Source organism: Brienomyrus brachyistius, chromosome 15 (genome assembly GCF_023856365.1).
Source record: "Brienomyrus brachyistius isolate T26 chromosome 15, BBRACH_0.4, whole genome shotgun sequence".
Classification (NCBI taxonomy): domain Eukaryota; kingdom Metazoa; phylum Chordata; class Actinopteri; order Osteoglossiformes; family Mormyridae; genus Brienomyrus; species Brienomyrus brachyistius.
Window position 1 is genome coordinate 1,171,896 of NC_064547.1, and position 22,937 is coordinate 1,194,832.

At 46.5% G+C, this 22,937-nt stretch overlaps 1 protein-coding gene across 6 annotated transcripts; it reads left to right on the top strand.

The window, feature by feature from the left end:
- The first annotated feature begins 422 nt into the window (after positions 1-422).
- Positions 423-20,860, top strand: dpp9 (dipeptidyl-peptidase 9). 6 transcript variants are annotated; one of them, XM_048976337.1, is made up of 22 exons: positions 425-561; positions 6,629-6,719; positions 6,804-6,829; positions 6,921-7,166; positions 7,686-7,798; positions 8,347-8,520; positions 8,648-8,819; positions 9,237-9,347; positions 9,612-9,740; positions 10,289-10,350; positions 10,461-10,561; positions 14,065-14,242; positions 14,576-14,735; positions 14,946-15,025; positions 15,179-15,331; positions 15,463-15,598; positions 15,751-15,896; positions 16,171-16,317; positions 16,428-16,580; positions 17,346-17,488; positions 17,908-18,019; positions 19,264-20,860. In XM_048976337.1, exons 4-22 carry the CDS (start codon positions 6,944-6,946, stop codon positions 19,354-19,356), a joined length of 2,586 nt encoding a protein of 861 aa, XP_048832294.1. In that variant the 5' UTR covers positions 425-561; positions 6,629-6,719; positions 6,804-6,829; positions 6,921-6,943; the 3' UTR covers positions 19,357-20,860. The 6 variants fall into 6 exon arrangements, with proteins under 6 accessions (XP_048832290.1, XP_048832291.1, XP_048832294.1 ...); XM_048976336.1 differs by having other exon boundaries at positions 6,928-7,166; XM_048976333.1 differs by lacking the exon at positions 6,804-6,829 and having other exon boundaries at positions 423-561; positions 6,928-7,166.
- Positions 20,861-22,937: the final 2,077 nt, after the last annotated feature.

Consider the following 22,937-nt stretch of genomic DNA (forward strand, 5'->3'; position numbering starts at 1 on the left):
ATAAACGCCGTCTTTCCAAATACCGGTACTTGCTATTCTGGTATTATAAAAATGGCACCTTTGCGGAATATGCGAACTCTACAAAGCATTTGGAGGTAAGAACTGAACCCTTAACACACTGAACCAGTCATCCCAGTTAGTACCACAATAAATACTAAAGTCCAGCAGATTTGGGGCTTGTGCAGACGTAAATCGCACACTGAATTTTAAAAATGCCGAATTTGTTAATGCACGAAGAAATACGATTACTTTATTCATTTTTCAAAACAAGAAGTGATTATCTTGGACAACGTTTTTAAAGGATCAGAGCTGGACTGACGTCTCCCTCATTTCGATTGCACTTCTGTTATTTCCTGTATGAAAACCCTGCAGTATTCCTTCCGGGTCAAAGGCCATTGTAATTGATTGGCTGTTCCCGCCCCTGCTTCCGCTTTTGCTGTACTGATTCCTTCTGTCTGTATACTAGGCCATGGACGTCATCTTAAACATCCAGCGCTATTCTTTTTAATGTAAAAAGATTTACAAGTGGCCAGAGAGAACAGAGGGGCAGGATCTGGATCTGTAAGTACCTCATAAACCAGGCAGCAGTTAGTCGTATTGGTACGGACTCAGAAGCCTGTAAGACTTTATGTGGCTAGCTAGCTAGCTGTATGAAACCCCATAAGGACTCACAATGACTTGAATTTTTTTTCTGCTAATGTTAGAGCTTTTGTTTTTCTTGGTTTGACTTTTAATGCCTGCTGTTCCAAATATTTTCTAACGAGTAAACCACATGTTAGTGTAGCCTGTAGTTCTTGGTTTACGTAAAACGCCCCTTAAATTGACCCTCGGAATCAAAAACCGATGTGTACAAGAAAATGAGCATTAGTTGAATTACATCCTAACATTCATTATTGCCGCTAGCATCGAAGTGACAGGGTAGGTACTGTTAGTATAATAAAATGAGCAGCTGTCTTCAACACCAAAGATTCAGTTTGTTGAAAGAAATTTAATATAAGTAAATAAAATCAGAATGTCAGCCATGTCAAAGTGACCAATAATTTATTTTCTTTTCAATGTATATTTAAAGTCTGGGCTGATTTATCTGTAAACGGTAGCCCATTTTACAGCCCGGTTGCTTCCTTTGGACCGTCGGCCTACTGATCTCTTATACGAAGCACCCGGCTTGAGTCCCTTTGGCACAGAGTCAGCCCAGGCGGTCACGAATATAGAACAGATACACCAACCTGACCTTCCGTTATTTGAAAGAAATCTACAGCTGCTTTCTTACGTCTTGGTTGTTGGATAAAAAATGCTAACGGTAATTTATGTAATGACACGTCAGAATGCAGAATGTAAACATATCGTTTTGTTTATGACTCAACATTTACTATGGGTAGGGTTATTTCTGATCTTGGACTGAAACTGCCTCACATCTTTTAAATATGTTTTATAATTGTATGTAAATGTTATCCTTGGATTTTATGGTCAAAGAGTTTTGGTTATTTTAAAGTGATTACTACTGAAATATAATTTTTAAAGCAAAGTAATGCACCATATTGTAATGACATCTATTTAGGTGAATTGTGGCACTAATGTGGCTTTAATAACCGTCTGCAAATGTATAAAACATTGTAAAATGTAAAATGAAAGGGCTCCTTCCCTTGAAGTTGTTGTAGTTTAATATACGTATAAAGTATGTCCTGAATATGTCCTTTGCTTTGGTTTGAGCTTTAGCTCAATTATGACCAGGACTACCGAACTCTAAGGTTTTGCAGTGCGGCTGTAACCGCGCAAGTGTTCGCCGTGTACCGTTTGCTTACGTCATTTTCGGTTCGGTACGCAATGAAACGAATGGATGCGCTTACCGACATGGGCGGAACCTGAATTCGTAGGTAGGTGTCCGACACGGAGCACGTTACGCTGACTGAAGGTTATAGCGAACCAGCATTTGTGGTTGTAAGCACATGCAGTTTGCTAACTCATTTGGGACGACATCATGCGAGTGTTGGGGACCGGATCAAGACAGAAACGGCCCTGGAAGTTAGTCTCCCTGTGACATTTAAGGCACGTTTGCCAGCAAATTCAAGCTAAGAAATATTACAGGCTGTAGAGGTGTTTATCGCTAAAACATTTTTGGTTTACAACAGTTTGTTTGGTTTACAACTCTGCTTGGGTTTTAATAAAAAAAATCCTTAAAACAAGTTTTTGCTAAACTGAAAACCGTGGTTTGTTCAGAACCGAAAAATGTGTGACGTTACACCGCATCTTCTTTTAGCAGAAAATCATCTTTGACTCGGTGATGCAAAGTCCAATAAAATGTTTTGTCAGTAATTTATCTTTTCACAAAATTGTCTTATTTCAGAACAATACATATATACATATTTATATTGTAATGAATGAAAGTTTTCCCTTGCCCGGATGCGGGTCACCGGGGCCCCCCCCTGGAGCCAGGCCTGGGGGTGGGGCTCGATGGCGAGCACCTGGTGGCCAGGCCTACACCCATGGGGCCTGGTCGGGCACAACCCGAACAAGGCATGTGGGTCCCCCCTCCAATGGGCTCACCACCCATGGGAGGGGCCATAGGGGTCGGGTGCGATGTGATCTGGGCGGTGGCCAAAGGCAGGGACCTTGGTGGTCCGATCCTCGGCTACAGAAGCTAGCTCTAGGGACATGGAATGTCACCATGGGGAAGGAGCCTGAGCTGGTGCGCGAGGTTGTGAAGTTCCAGCTAGATATAGTCGGACTCGCCTCGACGCACGGCTTGGGCTCTGGAATCAGTCTCCTTGAGGGGGGTTGGACCCTTTTCCACTTTGGAGTTGCCCACGGAGAGAGGCGCCGAGCGGGCGTGGGCATACTTATTGCCCCCAGGCTGGGTGCCTGTACATTGGGGTTTACCGCAGTGGACGAGAGGGTAGCCTCCCTTCGCCTTCAGGTGGGGGGACGGGTCCTCACTGTTGTTTGCGCTTATGCGCCAAACGGCAGTTCAGAATACCCACCCTTTTTGGAGTCCTTGGAAAGGGTGTTGGAGAGCGCTCCTCCCGGGGACTCTCTTGTTCTGCTGGGGGACTTCAATGCTCACGTGGGCAATGACAGTGAGACCTGGAGGGGCGTGATTGGGAGGAACGGCCCCCCCGATCTGAACCTGAGCGGTGTTTTGTTATTGGAATTCTGTGCTCGTCGCGGATTGTCCATAATGAACACCATGTTCAAGCATTAGGGTGTCCATATGTGCACTTGGCACCAGGACACCCTAGGCCGCAGTTCGATGATTGACTTTGTAGTTGTGTCGTCGGACTTGCGGCCGCATGTCTTGGACACTCGGGTGAAGAGAGGGGCGGAGCTGTCAACCGATCACTACCTGGTGGTGGGTTGGCTCCGCTGGTGGGGGAGGAAGCCGGCCAGGCCTGGCAGGCCCAAGCGTATAGTGAGGGTCTGCTGGGAACGTCTGGTGGATTCCCTTGTCAGGGAGAGTTTCAACTCCTACCTCCGGCTGAACTTCTCCCATATCCCGGGGGAGGCATGGGACATTGAGTCCGAATGGGCCATGTTCCGTGCCTCCATTGTGGAGGAAGCTGACCGGAGCTGCGGCCGTAAGGTGGTCGGTGCCTGTCGCTGCGGCAATCCCCGAACCCGCTGGTGGACACAGGTGGTAAGGGATGCCGTCAAGCTGAAGAAGGAGTCCTATCTGGCCTTTTTGGCCTGTGGGACTCCAGATGCAGCTGACAGCTACCGGCAGGCCAAGCAGGATGCGGCTTTGGCGGTTGCTGAGGTAAAAACTCGGGTGTGGGAGGAGTTTGGCGAGGCCATGGAGAACGACTTCCGGATGGCTTCGAGGAGATTCTGGTCCACCATCCGGTGGCTCCGGGCGGGAAAGCAGTGCAGCATCAACACTATTTATGGTGGGGATGGTGTGCTGCTGACCTCAACTCGGGATGTTTTGGGTCGGTGGAAGGAATACTTCCAAGATCTCCTCAATCCCACCAACATGCTTTCCGATATGGAAGCAGAGGGGTGGACTCGCCTGTTTCTGGGGCGGAGGTCGCTGAGGTGGTCAAAAAGCTCCTCGGTGGCCGGGCTCCGGGGGTGGATGAGATTCGCCCGGAGTTCCTCAAGGCTCTGGATGCTGTGGGGCTGTCCTGGCTGACACGCATCTGCGGCATCGCGTGGACATCGGGGGCAGTGCCTCTGGACTGGCAGACCGGGGTGGTGGTCCCCCTCTTTAAGAAGGGGGACCGGAGGGTGTGCTCCAACTACAGGGGGATCACACTCCTCAGCCTCCCTGGTAAGGTCTATTCGGGGGTCCTGGAGAGGAGGGTCCGCCGGATTGTCCAACCTCGGATTCAGGAGGAGCAGTGTGGTTTTCGCCCTTGCCGTGGAACAGTGGACCAGCTCTATACTCTCAGCAGGGTTTTGGAGGGTTCATGGGAGTTTGCCCGACCAGTCTACATGTATTTTGTGGACTTGGAGAAGGCATTCGACCATGTCCCCCGGAGAGTCCTGTGGGGAGTGCTCCGGGAGTATGGGGTACCAGGCTTCCTTTTAAGGGCAGTTTGGTCCCTGTATGACCGGTGCCAGAGCCTGGTCCGTGTGGGTGGCAATAAGTCGGACTTGTTTCCGGTAAGGGGTTGGATTCCGTCAGGGCTGCCCTTTGTCACCGATTCTGTTAATAGCTTTAATGGACAGAATTTCTAGGCGCAGCCAGGACATTGAGGGTGTCCAGTTCGGTGACCTCAGGATTAGGTCTCTGCTTTTTGCAGATGATGTGGTTCTGTTGGCCTCATCGGACCGTGACCTTCAGCTCTCACTGGAGCAGTTCGCAGCCGAGTGTGAAGTGGCTGGGATGAGAATCAGTACCTCCAAATCCGAGACCATGGTTCTCAGCCGGAAAAGGGTAGAATACTCTCTCCGGGTTGGGGATGGGGTCCTCTCCCAAGTGGAGGAGTTTAAGTATCTCGGGATCTTGTTCACGAGTGGGGGAACAATGGAACGGGAGGTCGACAGGTGGATCGGTGCGGCGTCAGCAGTCATGCGGGCGCTGCATCGGTCTGTCATGGTGAAGAGAGAGCTGAGCCAAAAGGCAAAGCTCTCGATTTACCAGTCGATCTACGTTCCTAACCTCACCTATGGTCATGAGCTATGGGTAGTGACCGAAAGAACGAGATCGTGGGTGCAAGCGGCCGAAATGAGTTTCCTCCGCAGGGTGGCTGGGCTCTCCCTTAGGGTGAGGAGCTCAGTCATTCGGGAGGGACCCAGAGTAGAGCCGCTGTTCCTCCACATTGAGAGGAGCCAGATGAGGTGGCTCGGGCATCTGATTAGGATGCCTCCGGGACTCCTCCCTGGGGAGGTGTTCCGGGCATGTCCCACTGGGAGGAGACCCCGGGGAAGACCCAGGACACGCTGGAGAGACTATATCTCCCGACTGGCCTGGGAACGCCTCGGGATCCCCCGAGAAGAGCTGGATGAAGTGGCCGGGGAGAGGGAAGTCTGGGCTTCTGACTGCTAATGCGGTGCTTTGAGGGACAAATCTGGCTCCTGAGTCAAGAGCTTTTCCTTTGGCCCCTGATTCCACTGCGTGGGCCTGAGACATTTTTTATTTTTTACAAGAAATAAGCATAATATTCATAATTTCTGGGAACTTTAATGTATTGGAGTGACTGAGATCTCAGGTGACACCCTACTGCTGAATACATCCCCCCAGCCTGCTGTGGCTCCATTTTTCAGTGATGTATTTTTGCAGCTAGGTGATTGGCATACTTTAACACAAATTTTACTGTGTTACTCAACTTATATAAGCAGGAAACTTTTGCCCTTAAATCCTGTATCTGGGAATTTCATCAAATTTTCCATAACTAGCATCTAGTAAAATACCACTGTGTGGTATAACTGACTTAATTGGGTGTAATTAATAATGGATGTTGTAATGTGCTTGAGGAAATTTCTGCAAAAGTTGAATTTTGAAAATGTATGGAGTGCCGAACATTCCTCATACCTGCAGCGTGTTCTGGGGTGGGGCCCCGAGGTATGTTGTATAGCACAACTGTATCCAACAGAAGGATTGAGACCAGTAGCCTGTACTACGAAGCGGGGTTACTGGCTTATCGGAGTAACCACAGTTTAAATGGACTTCATATTCGTTCACTTACATTTTGCTCAGACTACCTTAAATCTAGTAGGAGCATCTCCTTGGTAAAAAATCCTGAAGCATATGGTCCTTTAAAGGAGTTATTCCTTGTTTTTGAGTTGGAATTGCTTTGAAGCATGTGGCTTTATGGTTTTCGTTAAAGTAGCATTTGAGTGTTTTGAATATGAAGACATTTTGTCAAGGTGTCGTTAAAAGAGGTTTGTTTGTGGCGAGGGCAGTTCAGCCCAGATGGGGTTAATGATAATGACGTTGAGATACTGCGGATATTGGCACCAGTGCAATTTTTTGCTTTTAAATTCTATTCGAATTATCCTTCCATAAGGAAGCTGTTTGCAGACATACTACTAGTAGACTTGTTTGTAACACTTGTGTTTCTAGGATATGAAAAAATATTTGGGTAAAATGTTATTCTCTGTCAGCATGGAGGTGTGCAATGTGCAGTACACAGAATCTGTGTTTTTTGTGGGACGAACTCTGTTCCAATGGCCTTGTGCTGTTTTGCAGGTTGCCATATCTGGTTGAGGCTTGTAGGCCGGTTAATGCATAGAGTAAAGAAGGTTAAACTCGAAGACGAAACTGAAGGTAGTCGGAAAAGGTATGGTGCATATCATTACTTTTTGGGGGGAAATGCTTCTTATTATCAGGAGTAATATCCAGGGATATGTGTTTTATCCCACAGATCGGCCTGGAAGCATTGATCTTAAGGTAGCACAGTATCACCTACTTCTTACCACACAAGTAGACACTTACTCCATTGAATGGAAGGAGACTTACCCCTGATCTCCTTTCGTTGGAGTGTTCAGTTTGGCAGCTGTCAGGATGACCGCAGTGGATGAGCTCTCAGACAGCACTGAGGTGGTGGAGATGGAGGACGCCCCAAGCCAGTTCTTTGTGGAGAAGCACTCGTGGGACGGCTTGCGCGACATCATCCACAGCAGCCGCAAGTACTCAGGGATGATCGTCAACAAGGCGCCGCACGACTTCCAGTTTGTACAGAAGAAAGATGAGTCGGGCCCCCACTCTCATCGGCTCTACTACCTCGGTGAGCTCGTTCCGCCTGCATTCGCAGCACAGAATGACCTGCATCAGACGTTACAGTAGTAGCTGCGGGTCAGTCTGACCCCTGTGCTCATGGCGGGCTTTCTGAGTGTGCCATTTCCTTTAGATATTGGGTGTTTGCATTGATATTTTCTATTTGTATAAAGAAAAATGTATGATGTATTAAAATGTATATATAAATGTAAACAGGACTAATTTCTATTCCCATTTTTACAGTACGGCCCGTCAAGCTTGTTGGTAGCAGTAATTGAGCTCTTGACTGAATAACATTGAGTAACAAATTAAAAATGTTAAACCGAGAAAATGTAATCAGATTTCCTTTAACTTTTCTTCCAGGTTATAGCAAATTTTTGTTGGTGTAAAAGTTCATTATATGTAGTGAAATGCTGAAGACTGTAAACTTATGGTTGATGTGAGCTAGTTATTGGTCATTTTTGAATTAACGTGAAAGCAGCTGGGTAACAACCTAGTGTTAATTCAGCGTGTCTTTTGCTGCCTTTAGGAATGCCCTATGGAAGCAGGGAAAATTCACTACTTTACTCTGAAATTCCTAAGAAGATCAGAAAAGAGGCTCTCTTGGTGCTGTCCTGGAAACAGATGCTGGATCACTTTCAGGTAACCCTCTCGTGAGCAATGCAGCCCAGTTGGCTGGTGGAGATTGTGGGAAGCTCCTTTGATATACTGATGGCACCGTTTTTGACTGATCCATCCAGATCTGGTGTTGTGTCCTCGAGTTTCACAGTTTTACCGTACGCCTTCCACTTCCTTACAGTGGGTGGCCACTGCATGTTGCACTGCAGGCATTTAGGTGCTTCACTGCATAGAGGCTCTGATACCAAATTGGAAAGACAGATTCTTCTAAATGGAAAGCTTGTACCTCTCTAGCCAGCATCTATGCAGGAAGGTCCTCGGGCTCCATGGAAACTCTGTGGAAACCTCGCACTACACTTACCGGCAGAGTCCTGCAAATTGATGTCAATGCAATTAGGTTTAAAACAATTTGTTTTGATGGATTTCTCAGGTTTACTGTAGTAGAAACAGGCGTAAGATTAATTTGTATCTTGGGTCATTTGTTGCAGCGAGAGTGTTGGAAAATATCCTTGAGCAGTAAGAGCCTTCCGCTCGTTTTCTCAGAGTGATGATGCCTTTCCTCTTCCTGCCAGGCCACACCGCATCATGGTGTCTATTCAAGGGAGGAAGAGCTTCTGCGAGAAAGGAAGAGGCTGGGCGTTTTTGGGATAACTTCGTACGACCACCATGCAGAGAGTGGGCTTTTCCTCTTCCAAGCTAGCAACAGCCTTTTCTACTGTCGTGATGGCGGACATAATGGCTTTATTGTGAGTAAAGGGTAGAAGTGAATCGCGACCTTTTCCTCCAGGTTGGGCTGGGTGTTTTTGGTTGTCTTTGACAGTTGTGCTGCGGGACAGTTGGCTCTCGTGCCCAACATCGGATTTTCCCGTTTAGCAGGGATCCCCAATGAAGCCAGCGGAGATAAAGTCTCAGTGCTCAGGGACTCGGATGGACCCCAAAATATGTCCGGGGGATCCGAGCTTCATAGCCTTCATCAACAGCAATGACCTGTGGGTGGCCAACATCGAGTCAGGGGAGGAGAAAAGGCTCACCTTCTGTCATCAAGGTGGGCTGGCTGGCAGACATGCTGAAGGATGTCATTTTCATGGGTGTAACATGCCTGTCGCTGCCTGTCACTGTATATCACTATAAAACTATGACCATGTGTGAAACGGGGAATATGGTCCCAGAAGACAGTGTTTCACTGCACTGTGGTCATTGCATATTTAGTCCTTTGTGCTTATTCTGGTAGGAACCCGCAACACATTTTCTGCTCAGAAGCAATGAAAGAAGTGGTATTTTTTTCAGGTTTGAACGTATCAATCCTAGGTGGCCATGTCATTCTTGCAGATCTGTCGTAAAAACAATTCTCTGCTTTGTCTCAGTACTCTGAATAGTAAACCTACAATGGGTCAGTGTTATTGCATATGGGCTACATAAGAATGTAGGAAACTGACATGCACATAATTTTTATTTTCTATAGGTCTGAATAATGTAAAGAATGACCCAAAGTCTGCAGGTGTGGCCACATTTGTGATCCAGGAGGAGTTTGACCGCTTCACAGGGTACTGGTGGTGTCCAGCTGCCCCTGAAGGTGAGACTGAGTGACAAAAGCTGTCAGACCAAAGGTAGCGTGCGGAGAACAAGAACTGCAGTGTTTTTCATTTTTAAATGTTTTAATACACAGCCCACTGTGATAATTCTGTTTTTGGTGTATTGAAAATTGTGTTTTTTTTTCAACAATTTTCAGTTTTGCATTACATTGTGTGCATAAAAATATAAAAAGTATCGACTGCAAGATGTTCATTCTGTAGAAAGCTGGAATTTAATAGGTAGTGTTGATGCCTTTGCTGGTCAGACTCGGACAGGTGCAGAACTCTGCAGCTGTTGTACGAGGAGGTGGACGAGTCTGAGGTGGAGATCATCCACGTGCCGTCACCGTCCCTGGAGGAGCGCAAAGCAGACGCCTACAGATATCCTCGCACTGGTGAGGCCGGCTGCGTGGCAGCGGGAGAAAAATGGCCCTCGGGATGGTTATTGTTGATCGTTTGAGACGGTAATTTTTTGATCCACCCAACAGTTGGAGGTTCACAAATACTTTTGAGACCATAAGGTGGGTTGCTGAAGGATTTTGATTGACAAGCTCTTTGCCATGCTGGGGAAACTGGGGAAACTCAGCTGGGTCGCTGGTTTAGGAAATGGACTGATGGATGCATCTAATCAGTCATTTGAAGACTAAAGCGTTTTGCTGTGTTGGTCTTTTTACAGAATGTGTTTGACTATATTGGTCCTTTGAATGTAGCATGCTGCTGATCTGTGGTATTCTGTGTTTGCTGGTCAATCCAAAAGAGTTAAGGAGTGAAACGCATTTGCATTGAATGCAAAGGGAATGGGGGTAACCTGATACCCTGGTCAGATTCTGGGCTTAAGCATCTAGTTTTTCAGAATATAGCAGCTCATAGGAACCATCTGATTAGTTTTATTGATCCATAACCAACAATGTATAAATCAGTTATTTTCTTTCCCTCTCTTTAGGCAGTAAAAATCCCCAAATCACCCTCAAACTGGCAGAGATAAAAACTGACCATCTCGGTAGGGTATGTGTGTTTTTCTTGCTTTTACGGTGACGTTGCACGGTGAATGAAGAGGTCTCTTTATGTAGACTGAGAGTGTTTCAGTGTGGACCCCATTTTTCCTGTGTGCTCAGATCGTGAGGACTCAGGACAAAGAGCTGGTCTTGCCCTTCACTACACTGTTTCCTGGTGTGGAGTACATTGCCCGGGCTGGCTGGACCAGAGATGGAAAATTGTGAGTTCTGATTTAAAAAAAACAAAACCCTCTAAACAAACAGCCAAGGAAGAATCTCTCAGTACTCAGCAAAAGCATTTTCTTCCCCGAGGGCATTGGAGGACCTTCTGGAACAGGTGGGACCTGTTCAAGCCGGATGGGTTGCACCTGAACCAGAGGGGAACCAGTGTATTGGGGAGGCGTATGTGTAGAGTAGTTGAGGAATGTTTAAACTAGGGACTGGGGGGGCAGGGAGGTTAGTTAACTATGTCAGTGGGGGGAAACGGAAAGCCCCAAATAATCATATTGTAAGTGGGCACCGTAATAGGCCTACCCTTTGTTGTCTGTATTTAAACGCCAGAAGTATTAGGAATAAAATTCATGATTTAGAGGCTTTTATCTCATCGGACTCTTATGATATTATAGGAGTAACTGAAACGTGGTTGAGTGAAAAGGATGGACAAGAATATAATATGGATGGTTACACGTTGTTCCGTAAGGATCGTATAGGAAAAAAGGGAGGTGGTGTTGCAGTATATGTAAAGGAAAACTTGCAGGCAAGGGAACTTACTGATATAAATAAAACTACGGAAGCAATATGGGTAAAATTAGATGCTAAAAACTCAAATAGCCTAATTGTCGGTGTTTGTTACAGAACACCTAATATAGCTGCTGAGGAAAGCAGATTGTTATACAGTGATATTAGGACTATGAGCAATAAAAATGATGTGGTAGTTATGGGTGATTTTAATCTACCAGGAATGCAGTGGGACATTGTCACTGGCTCTTCAGAAAATGAACTGGAGATGGTGGAATTAGTACAGGATTGTTTTTTTACTCAGTTTGTTAACACCCCTACCAGGGGAGATGCCATTCTTGATCTTGTTCTCTCTAATAACCAGGACAGGATTGGTAAATTAGACGTTTTAGAACCACTTGACAGTAGCGATCATAACATGGTCAAATTTGAGGTTAAGTTTAGTGTTCGAAGAGCTAAGTCCAAATCAAAAATATATAATGTTAGGAAGGCTGACTTTAAGTGTATGAGACTAAAACTAGAAACTGTGAACTGGATGGAGTTAAATAACAAAACTGTTGAAGAGGCCTGGGAATTTTTTAAAAGCACATTATTGCAAGTGCAAGAGGACTTCATACCTGTTTCCAGCAAGAATAAATCTAGGAAATTGCAACCTAGGTGGTTTACTAGGGAAATAAAGCATAAAGTAAGGAGGAAAAGGGCTTTGTTCCAGCAATGGAAAATAACTGACGATGACAGAATTAAGCAGGAATATCTAAGTCTACAGACTGAGTTAAAAAATATTAGACGAGCTAAAAGAAATGTCGAAAGGATGGTTGCATTGGAAGCTAAGGATGACGTTAAAAGTTTCTTCCAGTATTTTAACTCTAAAAGAGCTCTAAAACCTGAAATTACTAATCTGCAGGATAGTAAGGGTCTTATAATAGTAAACGACATTGATATAGTAAATGAGTTCATTGATAGTTTTGCACGGGTATTCACTGTTGAGGACCTTAGTAATTTACCAGTTATTACCTATCCAGCATTGTCTATAGCTAATATATATATATAACTGAAGCAGATGTTTTGCAAAGCCTAGCTAAGCTCAAAATAAATAAATCACAGGGTCCTGATGGCATCTTACCTATAGTGTTAAAAGAGATGAGGGATATTATTTGCCGACCCTTAACTTTACTGTTTCAAAAATCCTTATCTGAAGGTGTGGTACCTTCTGATTGGAAGCACGCCTTCATAACGCCTATTTTTAAAAAAGGGGATAGAAGTAATTTGTCTAACTATAGGCCAATCAGTCTAACTTGTATAACTGGTAAAGTTATGGAGGCTATAATCAAAGAGAAAATGGTAGATTACCTGGACTCTAATAACATTTTGTGGGATAGCCAGCATGGATTTAGGAGAGGTAGATCCTGTTTAACAAATCTGTTGGAGTTTTTTGAGGAAGCTACTCAGGAAGTTGATGATAAGAAGGCCTATGATGTCATCTACTTAGATTTCCAAAAGGCTTTTGATGTTGTCCCCCGCAAGAGGCTCCTACTTAAACTCAAAGTGACAGGTATTTTAGGTACCGTAGCGACCTGGATTGATAACTGGTTAACAGATAGGAAACAGCGAGTAGTTATAAGAGGCACAATGTCAAAGTGGGCTTGCGTTCATAGTGGGGTACCGCAGGGTTCGATTTTAGGACCACTATTGTTCCTAATTTACATAAATGATATGGATACCAATATATACAGTAAACTGGTGAAATTTGCAGATGACACCAAGGTGGGTGGTGTAGCAGATACTGAATTAGTGGCTCAGCAGCTACAGCGGGATCTTGATTTAATTAGTGACTGGGCCGATACCTGGCAGATGAAATTTAACATCGATAAATGTAAGGTACTCCATCTAGGGAGCAGAAATATAAAGTACAGGTATTTCATGGGTGTCACTGAAATAAAGGTAGCTGATCATGAGAAAGACCTTGGTGTGTATGTTGATGCTTCCATGTCCCATTCTCGCCAGTGTGGGGAAGCAATAAAAAAGGCCAATAGGATGTTGGGGTATATCTCCAGGTGTGTGGAGTTTAAGTCAAGGGAGGTAATGCTAAGATTATACAATTCCTTGGTGAGACCTCACCTAGAATATTGTGTGCAGGTTTGGTCACCATATCTTAAAAAGGACATTGTGGCCTTAGAAAAGGTGCAGCGTAGGGCCACAAAAATGATTCCTGGTCTTAGAGGAATGTCATACGAGGAACGGTTACTTGAGCTAAATCTGTTCAGTCTCAAGCAAAGGAGACTGAGGGGGGACATGATCCAGGTATATAAGATTCTAACAGGTTTGGATGCTGTTCAAGCAAATAGTTACTTCAGCATTAGTTTAAATACACGAACTCGTGGCCATAGGTGGAAATTAGCGGGAGAACACTTCAAGCTGGATTTAAGGAAGCACTTCTTTACACAGCGTGTAGTCAGAGTATGGAATACCCTTCCTGATAATGTAGTGCAAGCTGAATCCTTGGGTTCCTTTAAATCAGAGCTAGATAAGATTTTAACGACTCTGAGCTATTAGTTTAGTTCTCCCCAAGCGAGCTTGATGGGACGAATGGCCTCCTCTCGTTTGTATAGTTCTTATGTTCTTATGTTCTTAACTTGGCACTGTTGGTTCTGATTTTAGGACGTGCCGAAGTCACGTTTGCAGATCCATTATCTGCGTATCTCCCAGTCATGACTTTAAAAGCCATTTGTAATTCATGGAGGACAGTCCGCGGCGTGATGGTGCTGACGCCACACAATCTGCTGGCGACCGTATGTTGACTGGCTGTGTTTCCCTGATTTTATGGGGATGTTTTCAGGAGTACTGTCTCAAAGAGCAGTATTGATGTATTGCACTGTATTGATTTTGTTATAGAGATTTTTTAAGGTTACTTGTGCATTCTGTTCAAATGAGTCCATGTTGTGGGTTTTGTCTCCGTGAGTCACGCCACCTTGTACCATCCTTGCAGTGCCTGGGCTGTCCTCCTCGATCGGAGCCAGCAGAGGCTGCAGTTGGTTCTGCTGCCCCCTGCACTCTTCATTCCTGTCACAGACGAGCCCATTCAGCGCCAGGAGAAAGTTGAGGCAGTCCCTGATAGCGTCCACCCCTTCGTTATCTACGAGGAGGTCACTGATATCTGGATCAATGTGAGGTTCCAAGTACCATCAGATTTGTTAATGTGCCATGTCAGTGTTTCCAGAGAGCAGGCCGGCAGACTTTTGGAAAAGGAGTGAATAGCGGGTTTCATGTCGAGCCCTAGATGGGGCCAGAATTAGTTTCCCCGCAGCAGAGTGTTTGCATCGAGCTGTGTAGATGGGAAAGTAATAATAAAATAAAAATCACTGTCAGTTACTCTGGAGTTTTCAAAGCACCGTATGTCTCTTATATGTCATTATAGTGTGATTCTCTTTTTTTCTGAATTAGTAATTGAAGCTTGACATTGTTTCATTTTCCTCTGTTGGTTACTCTATTGTCCACAGGTTCATGACATTTTCTACCCATTTATCCAAACGAAAGACGATGAGATCACCTTTCTCTGGGTGAATGAGTCCAAAACAGGCTTCTGTCATCTATACAGAATCACATCTGTGTTACAGCCTGGCTGCTACCAGTGGTCCAGATGTTACACACACACTGAGGGTAAGACGCGTCTTTGGATTGGTCCTCAGTCTCGATTCGGAAATATGAACATAAACCACTGCTATTTCTGTTCTGGTCAATCTTGTCTTCGCATTTTGTAGATATATATATATGTATCAGATTAATGGATCTAATTCAATTGGAAAGCTTTGCCAACATAGACAAAATGCAGTGATTGCATTTTCACATATCACGGGTGCTTTGCTCCAGGGGATTTTAAATGCCCGATAAAGGAGGAGCTGACCCTCACCAGCGGGGAGTGGGAGGTGCTGGCCCGCCACGGATCGAAGGTAAGGTCAAGGCTGGGCGCGCGAGACGGGGGACCTCCGCAGGTCCAGGGTCAGAAGACAGTGTTCAGTGTCCGTTTCTCTCGTCTAAGTATTTCCACAGCTCGTCTCATGTCAGTCTGTGTTGTCTCTCTCCCGTTTTTTGGGAATGTGCAGATATGGGTCAACGAAGCCACCAAGCTGGCGTACTTCCAGGGCACAAAAGACACTCCTCTGGAGCATCACCTGTATGTGGTCAGCTATAGCTCACCGGGCGAAGTCGTGAGACTCACCAAGCCCGGCTTCTCGCACACCTGTTCCATAAGTCCGGTATGACTTCTACTGCGGACCGTGTACAAATGCCTTAATGCTGTGGTCTGTTGTGAACTCGTCCTGAGCTGAGTTGTGTCTAGTTAGACGGCTTTAAAGTGAAGCACTACTCTCTCTCCCCTTTTCTCCAGAACTTCGACATGTTCATCAGCCATTACAGCAACGTCAGCACTCCCCCATGTGTTCACGTCTATAAACTCTTGGGCCCCGATAGTGACCCCTTGCACAAGCAACCTGAATTCTGGGCCAGCATGATGGAAGCCTCAGGCAGGTGTCACCGTAGCTCTGTGCGGTCCAGTCTAGCCTGGCTTCACCTAGGTGCACGTGGAAAGCACAAGCGGGTCACAAGACGCCATGAAATAAGGACCTACGTGTTGTAACATTGTCAATTTATCCGTGATCTTTTGTCTCTTCACTAGTTTGCCCTTCAGATTACATACCGCCAGAGATTTTTGATTTCCCGGGAAAATCTGGCTTCCAGCTGTACGGAATGTTGTTCAAGCCTCACAACCTGATGCCTCACAGGAAACATCCCACAATCCTCTTTGTATACGGCGGACCTCAGGTGCTCAGATTTCCTTCATGGTTGTTATATTTTTTTATTTTGGTATACGTAGAGGAAACTGCTTTAGACATTAAAAATCCTACAGCTTCTTAGTATTTAAACAGGCCTGATGATTTGTGTCTGTTTAAGGACCTTGTACTATGTTAACTCAGACATTACTTTACCGTTTGGGAAATTCAGTCTTTCATAAACCTTTAGCAAGCTGGAGGCTAAATGAGTTTTCAGAGGAGCCAGAAATATGGTCCATTGGGTCATATCTTGCGGTTCCCCACAGGTTCAGCTGGTGAATAACTCCTTTAAGGGAGTCAAGTATTTGCGGCTGAACACGCTGGCATCCTTGGGCTATGCAGTGGTGGTCATCGATGGCAGGGGCTCGTGTCAGAGGGGCTTGAAGTTTGAAGGGGCTCTGAAGAACAGAATGGTAAGGAGGACCCTCCCCAGTGAAGAGTCCCTTAGCAAGCTTGGTTCACGTAAAACCTTTTTTTAGGCTCACGTTCATTTATTTTTTTTCTTTCATTTTCATGCTTCCAGGGTCAGGTGGAGATTGAGGACCAGGTGGAAGGCCTTCAGTTTGTTGCAGAGAAGTACAGTTTTGTGGACCTCAGCCGGGTGGCCATCCATGGCTGGTCTTACGGGGGCTTCCTGTCCCTCATGGGTCTCATCCACAGGCCCAACATCTTCAAGGTGTGTTTGTCTCTCATTTCATCTCTTATTTAGCGGGCGCCATTATCCAAAGCGATGTACAAGTGAGAGAGCAGGGTTAGGCAGTCCATGGAGTGATTGGGGTTAAGCACCTAACTGAAATCACTCTTCTAGATATGGGATTTGGACCAACAACCTTCTTATCATAGGCACAGTGTCCTTACCGAAGGGTTCCCAAACTTTTCAACACACGACCCCCAAAATAAGAAAGTCAGAGACTCGCGACCCCCATTTTTCAGACTGGCTAGTTCTGGCTACGATCACTTTGAAAGTTTTCTATGTTTTTGAATTTTCATAAACATAACAACCCCCCCCCCCACCCCAAACACCATGCTCCTGTGGGAATCCCTGTTCTAACCCACCAAACCCCCCCCCATCACCCTCTTTAGCTTAGTTCTTGTTCTCTGTGGTGTAATTTGCAGTTAGAGGGATGTGTGGGTTGGTTACTGTTTTGTGTCTTTGGGGTAAGACAAGAGTGTGTTTATGATTCAGTGTAATCATTTCAGTACATGCTGACAGATAAGACTGTATTATGGTCTTAAGGTGGTTGTTGTAGCTGTAATTCAGTATAGACACAAGGGGTCGCTGTTGCCTGCTTTAGGCGACAGCTGCATCGCTGAACCCACACTTAAGCCTTTACGAGAGCGCGGCGTTGGGGGTGCCGCCGTCGGACTGTGCCTGCGCAACTCGCCTCATCTGTCGATCAGGCCCCCGTGACCGTCTCACCCCCTCTGTCCTTGCCATCAGGTGGCCGTCGCGGGTGCCCCTGTGACCGTCTGGATGGCGTATGACACTGGCTACACTGAGCGCTACATGGACGAACCGCAGAACAATCAGCAAGGCTACGAGGCGGGCTCCGTGGCCCTGCATGTGGACAAGCTTCCTAACGAGTGAGTCGATTTTAAGGGGCTCCCTGCCTTGTGGACCCAGCAAGTCTCTGGTGTTCTTTATATCGCTTATTAGGGTAGGATTCATAGCTGCATTTGAAAATATGTTTAGTCTTAAAGTGAGAGCTTTATGATGCCTATGTCTGCTTTGTGGTGGCTGCTGTCTATGCGCAGTTTGTTCTATTAACCGTACATGTGGTCTGTGTAACGTTACTGTGGTATTTGAAATGTTTTATGTGCAAATTATGTTGTTTCCCTAGTTTTTTGCACTCAGGAGTCTAATCAGAAATGAAAGTAGCACTTTTTATTCATTTCAATTTTTATATAGCGCCTTTCACAACAGTCGCCCCAAGGCGCTTTGCATGGGTGTGTTGTGGTGCATTATGACATCATTTAGAGAGAATCTTTTCCTTTCTTTTTAGACCCAATCGTTTACTAATTTTACATGGATTTCTTGATGAAAATGTGCACTTTTTCCACACCAATTTCCTGATTTCACAACTAATCCGTGCTGGGAAGCCTTACCAGCTCCAGGTAAGCATTCGTCCTCTTTTCTGTCCTCTGTTATGGCCCTAAAACTTCTGAAAGTTTGCGCCTGAATGCCTGTGTATATTAACAAAGGACAAATACTTTGTTACTGTACTGCAATAAATTTTTTTTGGATTTGTACTTGAATATATAAAGTTGTTGCAGCTACTACTCTCATTTTGCTACAATTCTAAACCAAATAATGACTTTTTACTCTGATACGTTCTGCATGACCATCGTTACTCACCCAATTAAAAACAAAATTGCATGCACCGGTCATAGAGCCACTGGATTCTGGGTAAAATGCAGTCACTTTTTTTTATTTTTATACTCATAACTCAGCTCAATTTTCTCTCACAATTCACAAGCACTGTGTTTCTTTATTTTGCATTACATATTGTCTTTATGAAGATGAAATGGTAATGTGCAGATGCACGATGTATCAGTTAACATACTGAAATTGAACACTGATGAAGTTTAAATATTGGACAGCAAAGTTTGCAGCACTAGGGCTTCAAGCAGTTTTCAAGCAGCTCATTCACCACAGTCTAAAAGCACCAGCCCCCAAAACCTTGCTATACTTCTTTATTAAACCTGGCCAGTAGAGCATCTCATTTTTCACAGAATAATCTGTGGTAATCTGGGGATCTGGTAATCGGGATCTGGTAATCTGGGCCAGGAAGCTCAGCGGGTTTCACTGCTTTTTCTAAATAAAAAACAACTCTTCCTTAATGTGCTGCAGTGGAACTTGCAATGCTATATTCAAACATGTCTTTAATGACTTTAAACGGATAGGTAGCATTTTTTTACGATCAACAGATTTAAATGAAGATGTTTGTGTAGTTCCATACTGAGGGTTTACACTGCGGTCTTGCTAATTATTGCTGCTCGTAGAGCAGCTGGTTATCTGCTCTGCACTGGCATGATGCTGGAATTCAGGGTCAGATCAGGTAACACAATTGGAAAGGAATGCATGTGCTGCGGGGGTGTCCTGTCTTGTCTCCATAACACTGCTCTGCTTGTCGGTCTGGATGACGCCTTAGAACACAGTGTGCGCTTTTTGTACCTTCAAAGCCAGTCGTGTAACCAGCGCGTTAAATATGAAAGATTAAGGATTTTTTGTTTCGTTTTTTTTTGTTGAGAAGTGGTAGTGAGGGACTGTCACAGGCATTGTGAGCAGTAACACGTATTATTTGTACTGGCATTTTCAAGCCGTTGAGGCTGTTTTATTCTCCCGACTTGTTTCGCAGATCTACCCCAACGAGCGGCACAGCATCCGCTGCCCAGAGTCAGGAGAACATTATGAGATTATGCTGCTGTACTTTCTCCAGCAATACCTCTGAGGGTCACCCTCGCTGGGCACGGGAAGGGTGGGGATACCACTGCTCCTTCCCCCTACGCCTGCAGCGCTGCACCTCCTCGTCCCTCCTCCTAACACGGTCCAGGGCCGCAACCGGGTGGCGTCCAGCCGCCCGCTCGTCACCACAATGCCACGCCCCCCCACTGCGTCACCCTTGTGCTCATCTCCTGGCATCTCGCCCCTTTGGTGGAAAGAGGCCTTTTTCTAAGTCTGCCTTCCGATCCGCCAGAAGACTTTCAAGCCCAGTTTATAGACTGGAGGATGAAGAACGAAAGAAGGACAAACACAGTAATGACTTACTAGTAATTTATAAATTAGAAATGTGCCACAACTGCTGTCTGGTATCATTTCTTGTTTTTTTTTTTTTTGTTTTTTTTTTTGTGGTAACTGGTTTTGTTTTGCTTCCCCGCATGGTGTCGAGTCGGTCTGCACAGGGGGGCGCGACAGGCAGTCACGCAAACACAAGTACACTCTTGCCAACTTTTCACTTTATCTGATATGTATCTTTTCCCCTTTTTTTTTATTGTTTTTTTTTTTTTTTAAATGTTACGCCTCAAAACACCGTTTTCACATTCTGTGCGCTAAATGTTTGGTTGTGGTGGGGTGTGGGTTGGGGCGGTAGTGAAAATGGTTTATTAGTGATTGCAACTGCCAAGTACTACCTGCACCCAGTATTTTAAGTGTGTATTATTAAAAGAAAATATTTTTATGAACTCTTATTCTTTTATAATGAGTAGAATATGTAGCAGCTCATTAAAGTACTGCAGTCGTGCTCTCTTCCCTTCTCTAGTCACCTGCTGCTGATGCAGCATTTCAGTCTCTGCACGGGAATGCAGGCCTGCATACTATAGATGCATATTTCCGGCGATGCAGGCCTGCATTACTATAGATGCATATTTCCTGGGTTCCTGGGCCTGACCATTGGTGCTTGAGTGTTTTAAAAATTGACCGTGGCTTAACGTTCAAAGAACCATCAGAGGGATGATCCACAATGCATGTGCGACTTTTGTCTGTGGCTGCATGTGAGCGACACGTCGGATGTTAACGGGAAAATTACAGAAAAGTTACCTAAAGCAGGCAGCCTTTGCTGCACGATGCTCTCCTCACAAATGTTTATGAAAATACAAGATCCTGTTTTGTTTTATTGCCCTTATTTTCTTTCCTAGTTCTGCATGGATCTCACAGTGCCTTTTATAGGTGACCTTGAAGCATGGATGGTTTTTATTTCTTAGCGCCTTTGTGCCGTTAAAACACAAGTCTCTGGCTTTGGAGCATTGCATTATGGGCAAATGGGGAAGCCTCATTTCGTTACATTTGTAAATGTTCTTTTTTTGTCCCCTGACAGAAAGGTCTTTTATTCTGACTGTTCTTCATTGTCTTGTGCCTCTGTTGTTCATGGTAAGCGTGTGTGAAGTCTGTCATTGCTGCTGTTTGAATCCTTGGGAATTAAGATCAGGGTTGGTTTTAAAATAAACTGCTAAGGATGACGTGTCTCCCCCATCAGTTTGAAATGCCGTATAGTATGACGTCCAAAATCAGCTGTTATTTAAGTTTAATAGAGTTTAAATGAAGACCCCTTATGATGAGAAACAACATGGACACACGTCTTCCCTCGCCCGGACGTGGGTCACCGGGGCCCCCTCCTGGAGCCAGGCCTGGGGGTGGGGCTCGATGGCGAGCGCCTGGTGGCCAGGCCTACACCCATGGGGCTTGGTCGGGCACAGCCCGAAGAAGGCACGTGGGTCTCCTCTCCAATGGGCTCACCACCTGTAGGAGGGGCCAAAGGGGTCAGGTGCAGTGTGAGTTTGGCAGTGGCCGAAGGTGGGGACCTTGGCGGTCTGATCCTCGGCTGCAGAAGCTAGCTCTAGGGACATGGAATGTGACCTCTCTGGTGGGGAAGGAGCCTGAGCTGGTGTGCGAGGCTGTGAGGTTCCGACTAGATGTAGTCGGGCTCACCACGACACACGGCTTGGGCTCTGGAACCAGTCTCCTCGAAGGGGGTTGGACCCTCTTCCACTCTGGAGTTGCTCACGGGGAGAGGCGCCGAGCAGGTGTGGGCATACTTATTGCCCCTTGGCTGGGCGCCTGTACATTGGGGTTTACCGCGGTGGACGAAAGGGTAGTCTCCCTTCGCCTTCGGGTGGGGGGACGGGTCCTGACTGTTGTTTGTGCTTATGCACCAAACAGCAGTTCAGAATACCCACCCTTTTTGGAGTCCTTGGAAGGGGTGTTGGAGAGCACTCCTCCTGGGGACTCTCTTGTTCTACTGGGGGACTGCAATGCTCACGTGGGCAATGACAGTGAGACCTGGAGGGGCGTGATTGAGAGGAACGGCCCCCCCGATCTGAACCCGAGTGGTGTTTTGTTATTGGACTTCTGTGCTCGTCACGGATTGTCCATAATGAACACCATGTTCAAGCATAAGGGTGTCCATATGTGTACTTGGCACCAGGACACCCTAGGCCGCAGTTCGATGATCGACTTTGTGGTCGTGTCATCGGACTTGCGGCCGCATGTATTGGACACTCGAGTAAGAAGAGGGGCGGAGCTGTCAACTGATCACCACCTGGTGGTTGGTTGGCTCCGCTGGTGGGGGTGGAAGCCGGTCAGACCTGGTAGACCCAAGCGTATAGTGAGGGTCTGCTGGGAAGGCCTGGCGGAATCCCCTGTCAGGAGGAGCTTCAACTCCATCCGGCAGAACTTCGCCCATGTCCCGGGGGAGGCGGGGGACATTAAGTCCGAATAGGCCATGTTCCGTGCCTCCATTGTTGAGGCGGCTGACCGGAGCTGTGGCCGTAAGGTGGCCGGTGCCTGTCGCGGCGGCAATCCCCGAACCTGCTGGTGGACACCGGCGGTGAAGGATGCTGTCAAGCTGAAGAAGGACTCCTATCGGGCCTTTTTGGCCTGTAGGACTCCGGAGGCAGCTGATAAGTACCGGCAGGCTAAGCGGAACGCGGCTTCGGCGGTCGCTGAGGCAAAAACTGGGGTATGGAAGGAGTTTGGCGAGGCCATGGAGAACGACTTCCGGACGGCTTCGAGGAGATTCTGGTCCACCATCCGGCGGCTCCGGGCGGGAAAGCGGTGCAGCATCAACACTGTTTATAGTGGGGATGGTGCGCTGCTTACCTTAGCTCGGCACGTTGTGGGTCGGTGGAAGGAATACTTCGAAGACCTCCTCAATCCCACCGACACGCCTTCCAATGAGGAAGCAGAGTCTGAGGACTTGGGGGCGGACTCACCTATCTCTGGGACAGAGGTTGCTGAGGTGGTTAAAAAGCTCCTCGGTGGCCGGGCCCCGGGGGTGGATGAGATCCGCCCGGAGTTCCTCAAGGCTCTGGATGTTGCGGGGATGTTTTGGTTGACACGCATCTGCGGCATTGCGTGGACATCGGGGGCGGTGCCTCTGGATTGGCAGACCGGGGTGGTGGTCCCCCTCTTTAAGAAGGGGGACCGGAGGGTGTGCTCCAACTACAGGGGGATCACACTACTCAACCTCCCTGGTAAGGTCTATTCGGGGGTGCTGGAAAGGAGGGTCCTTCGGATAGTCGAACCTCGGATTCAGGA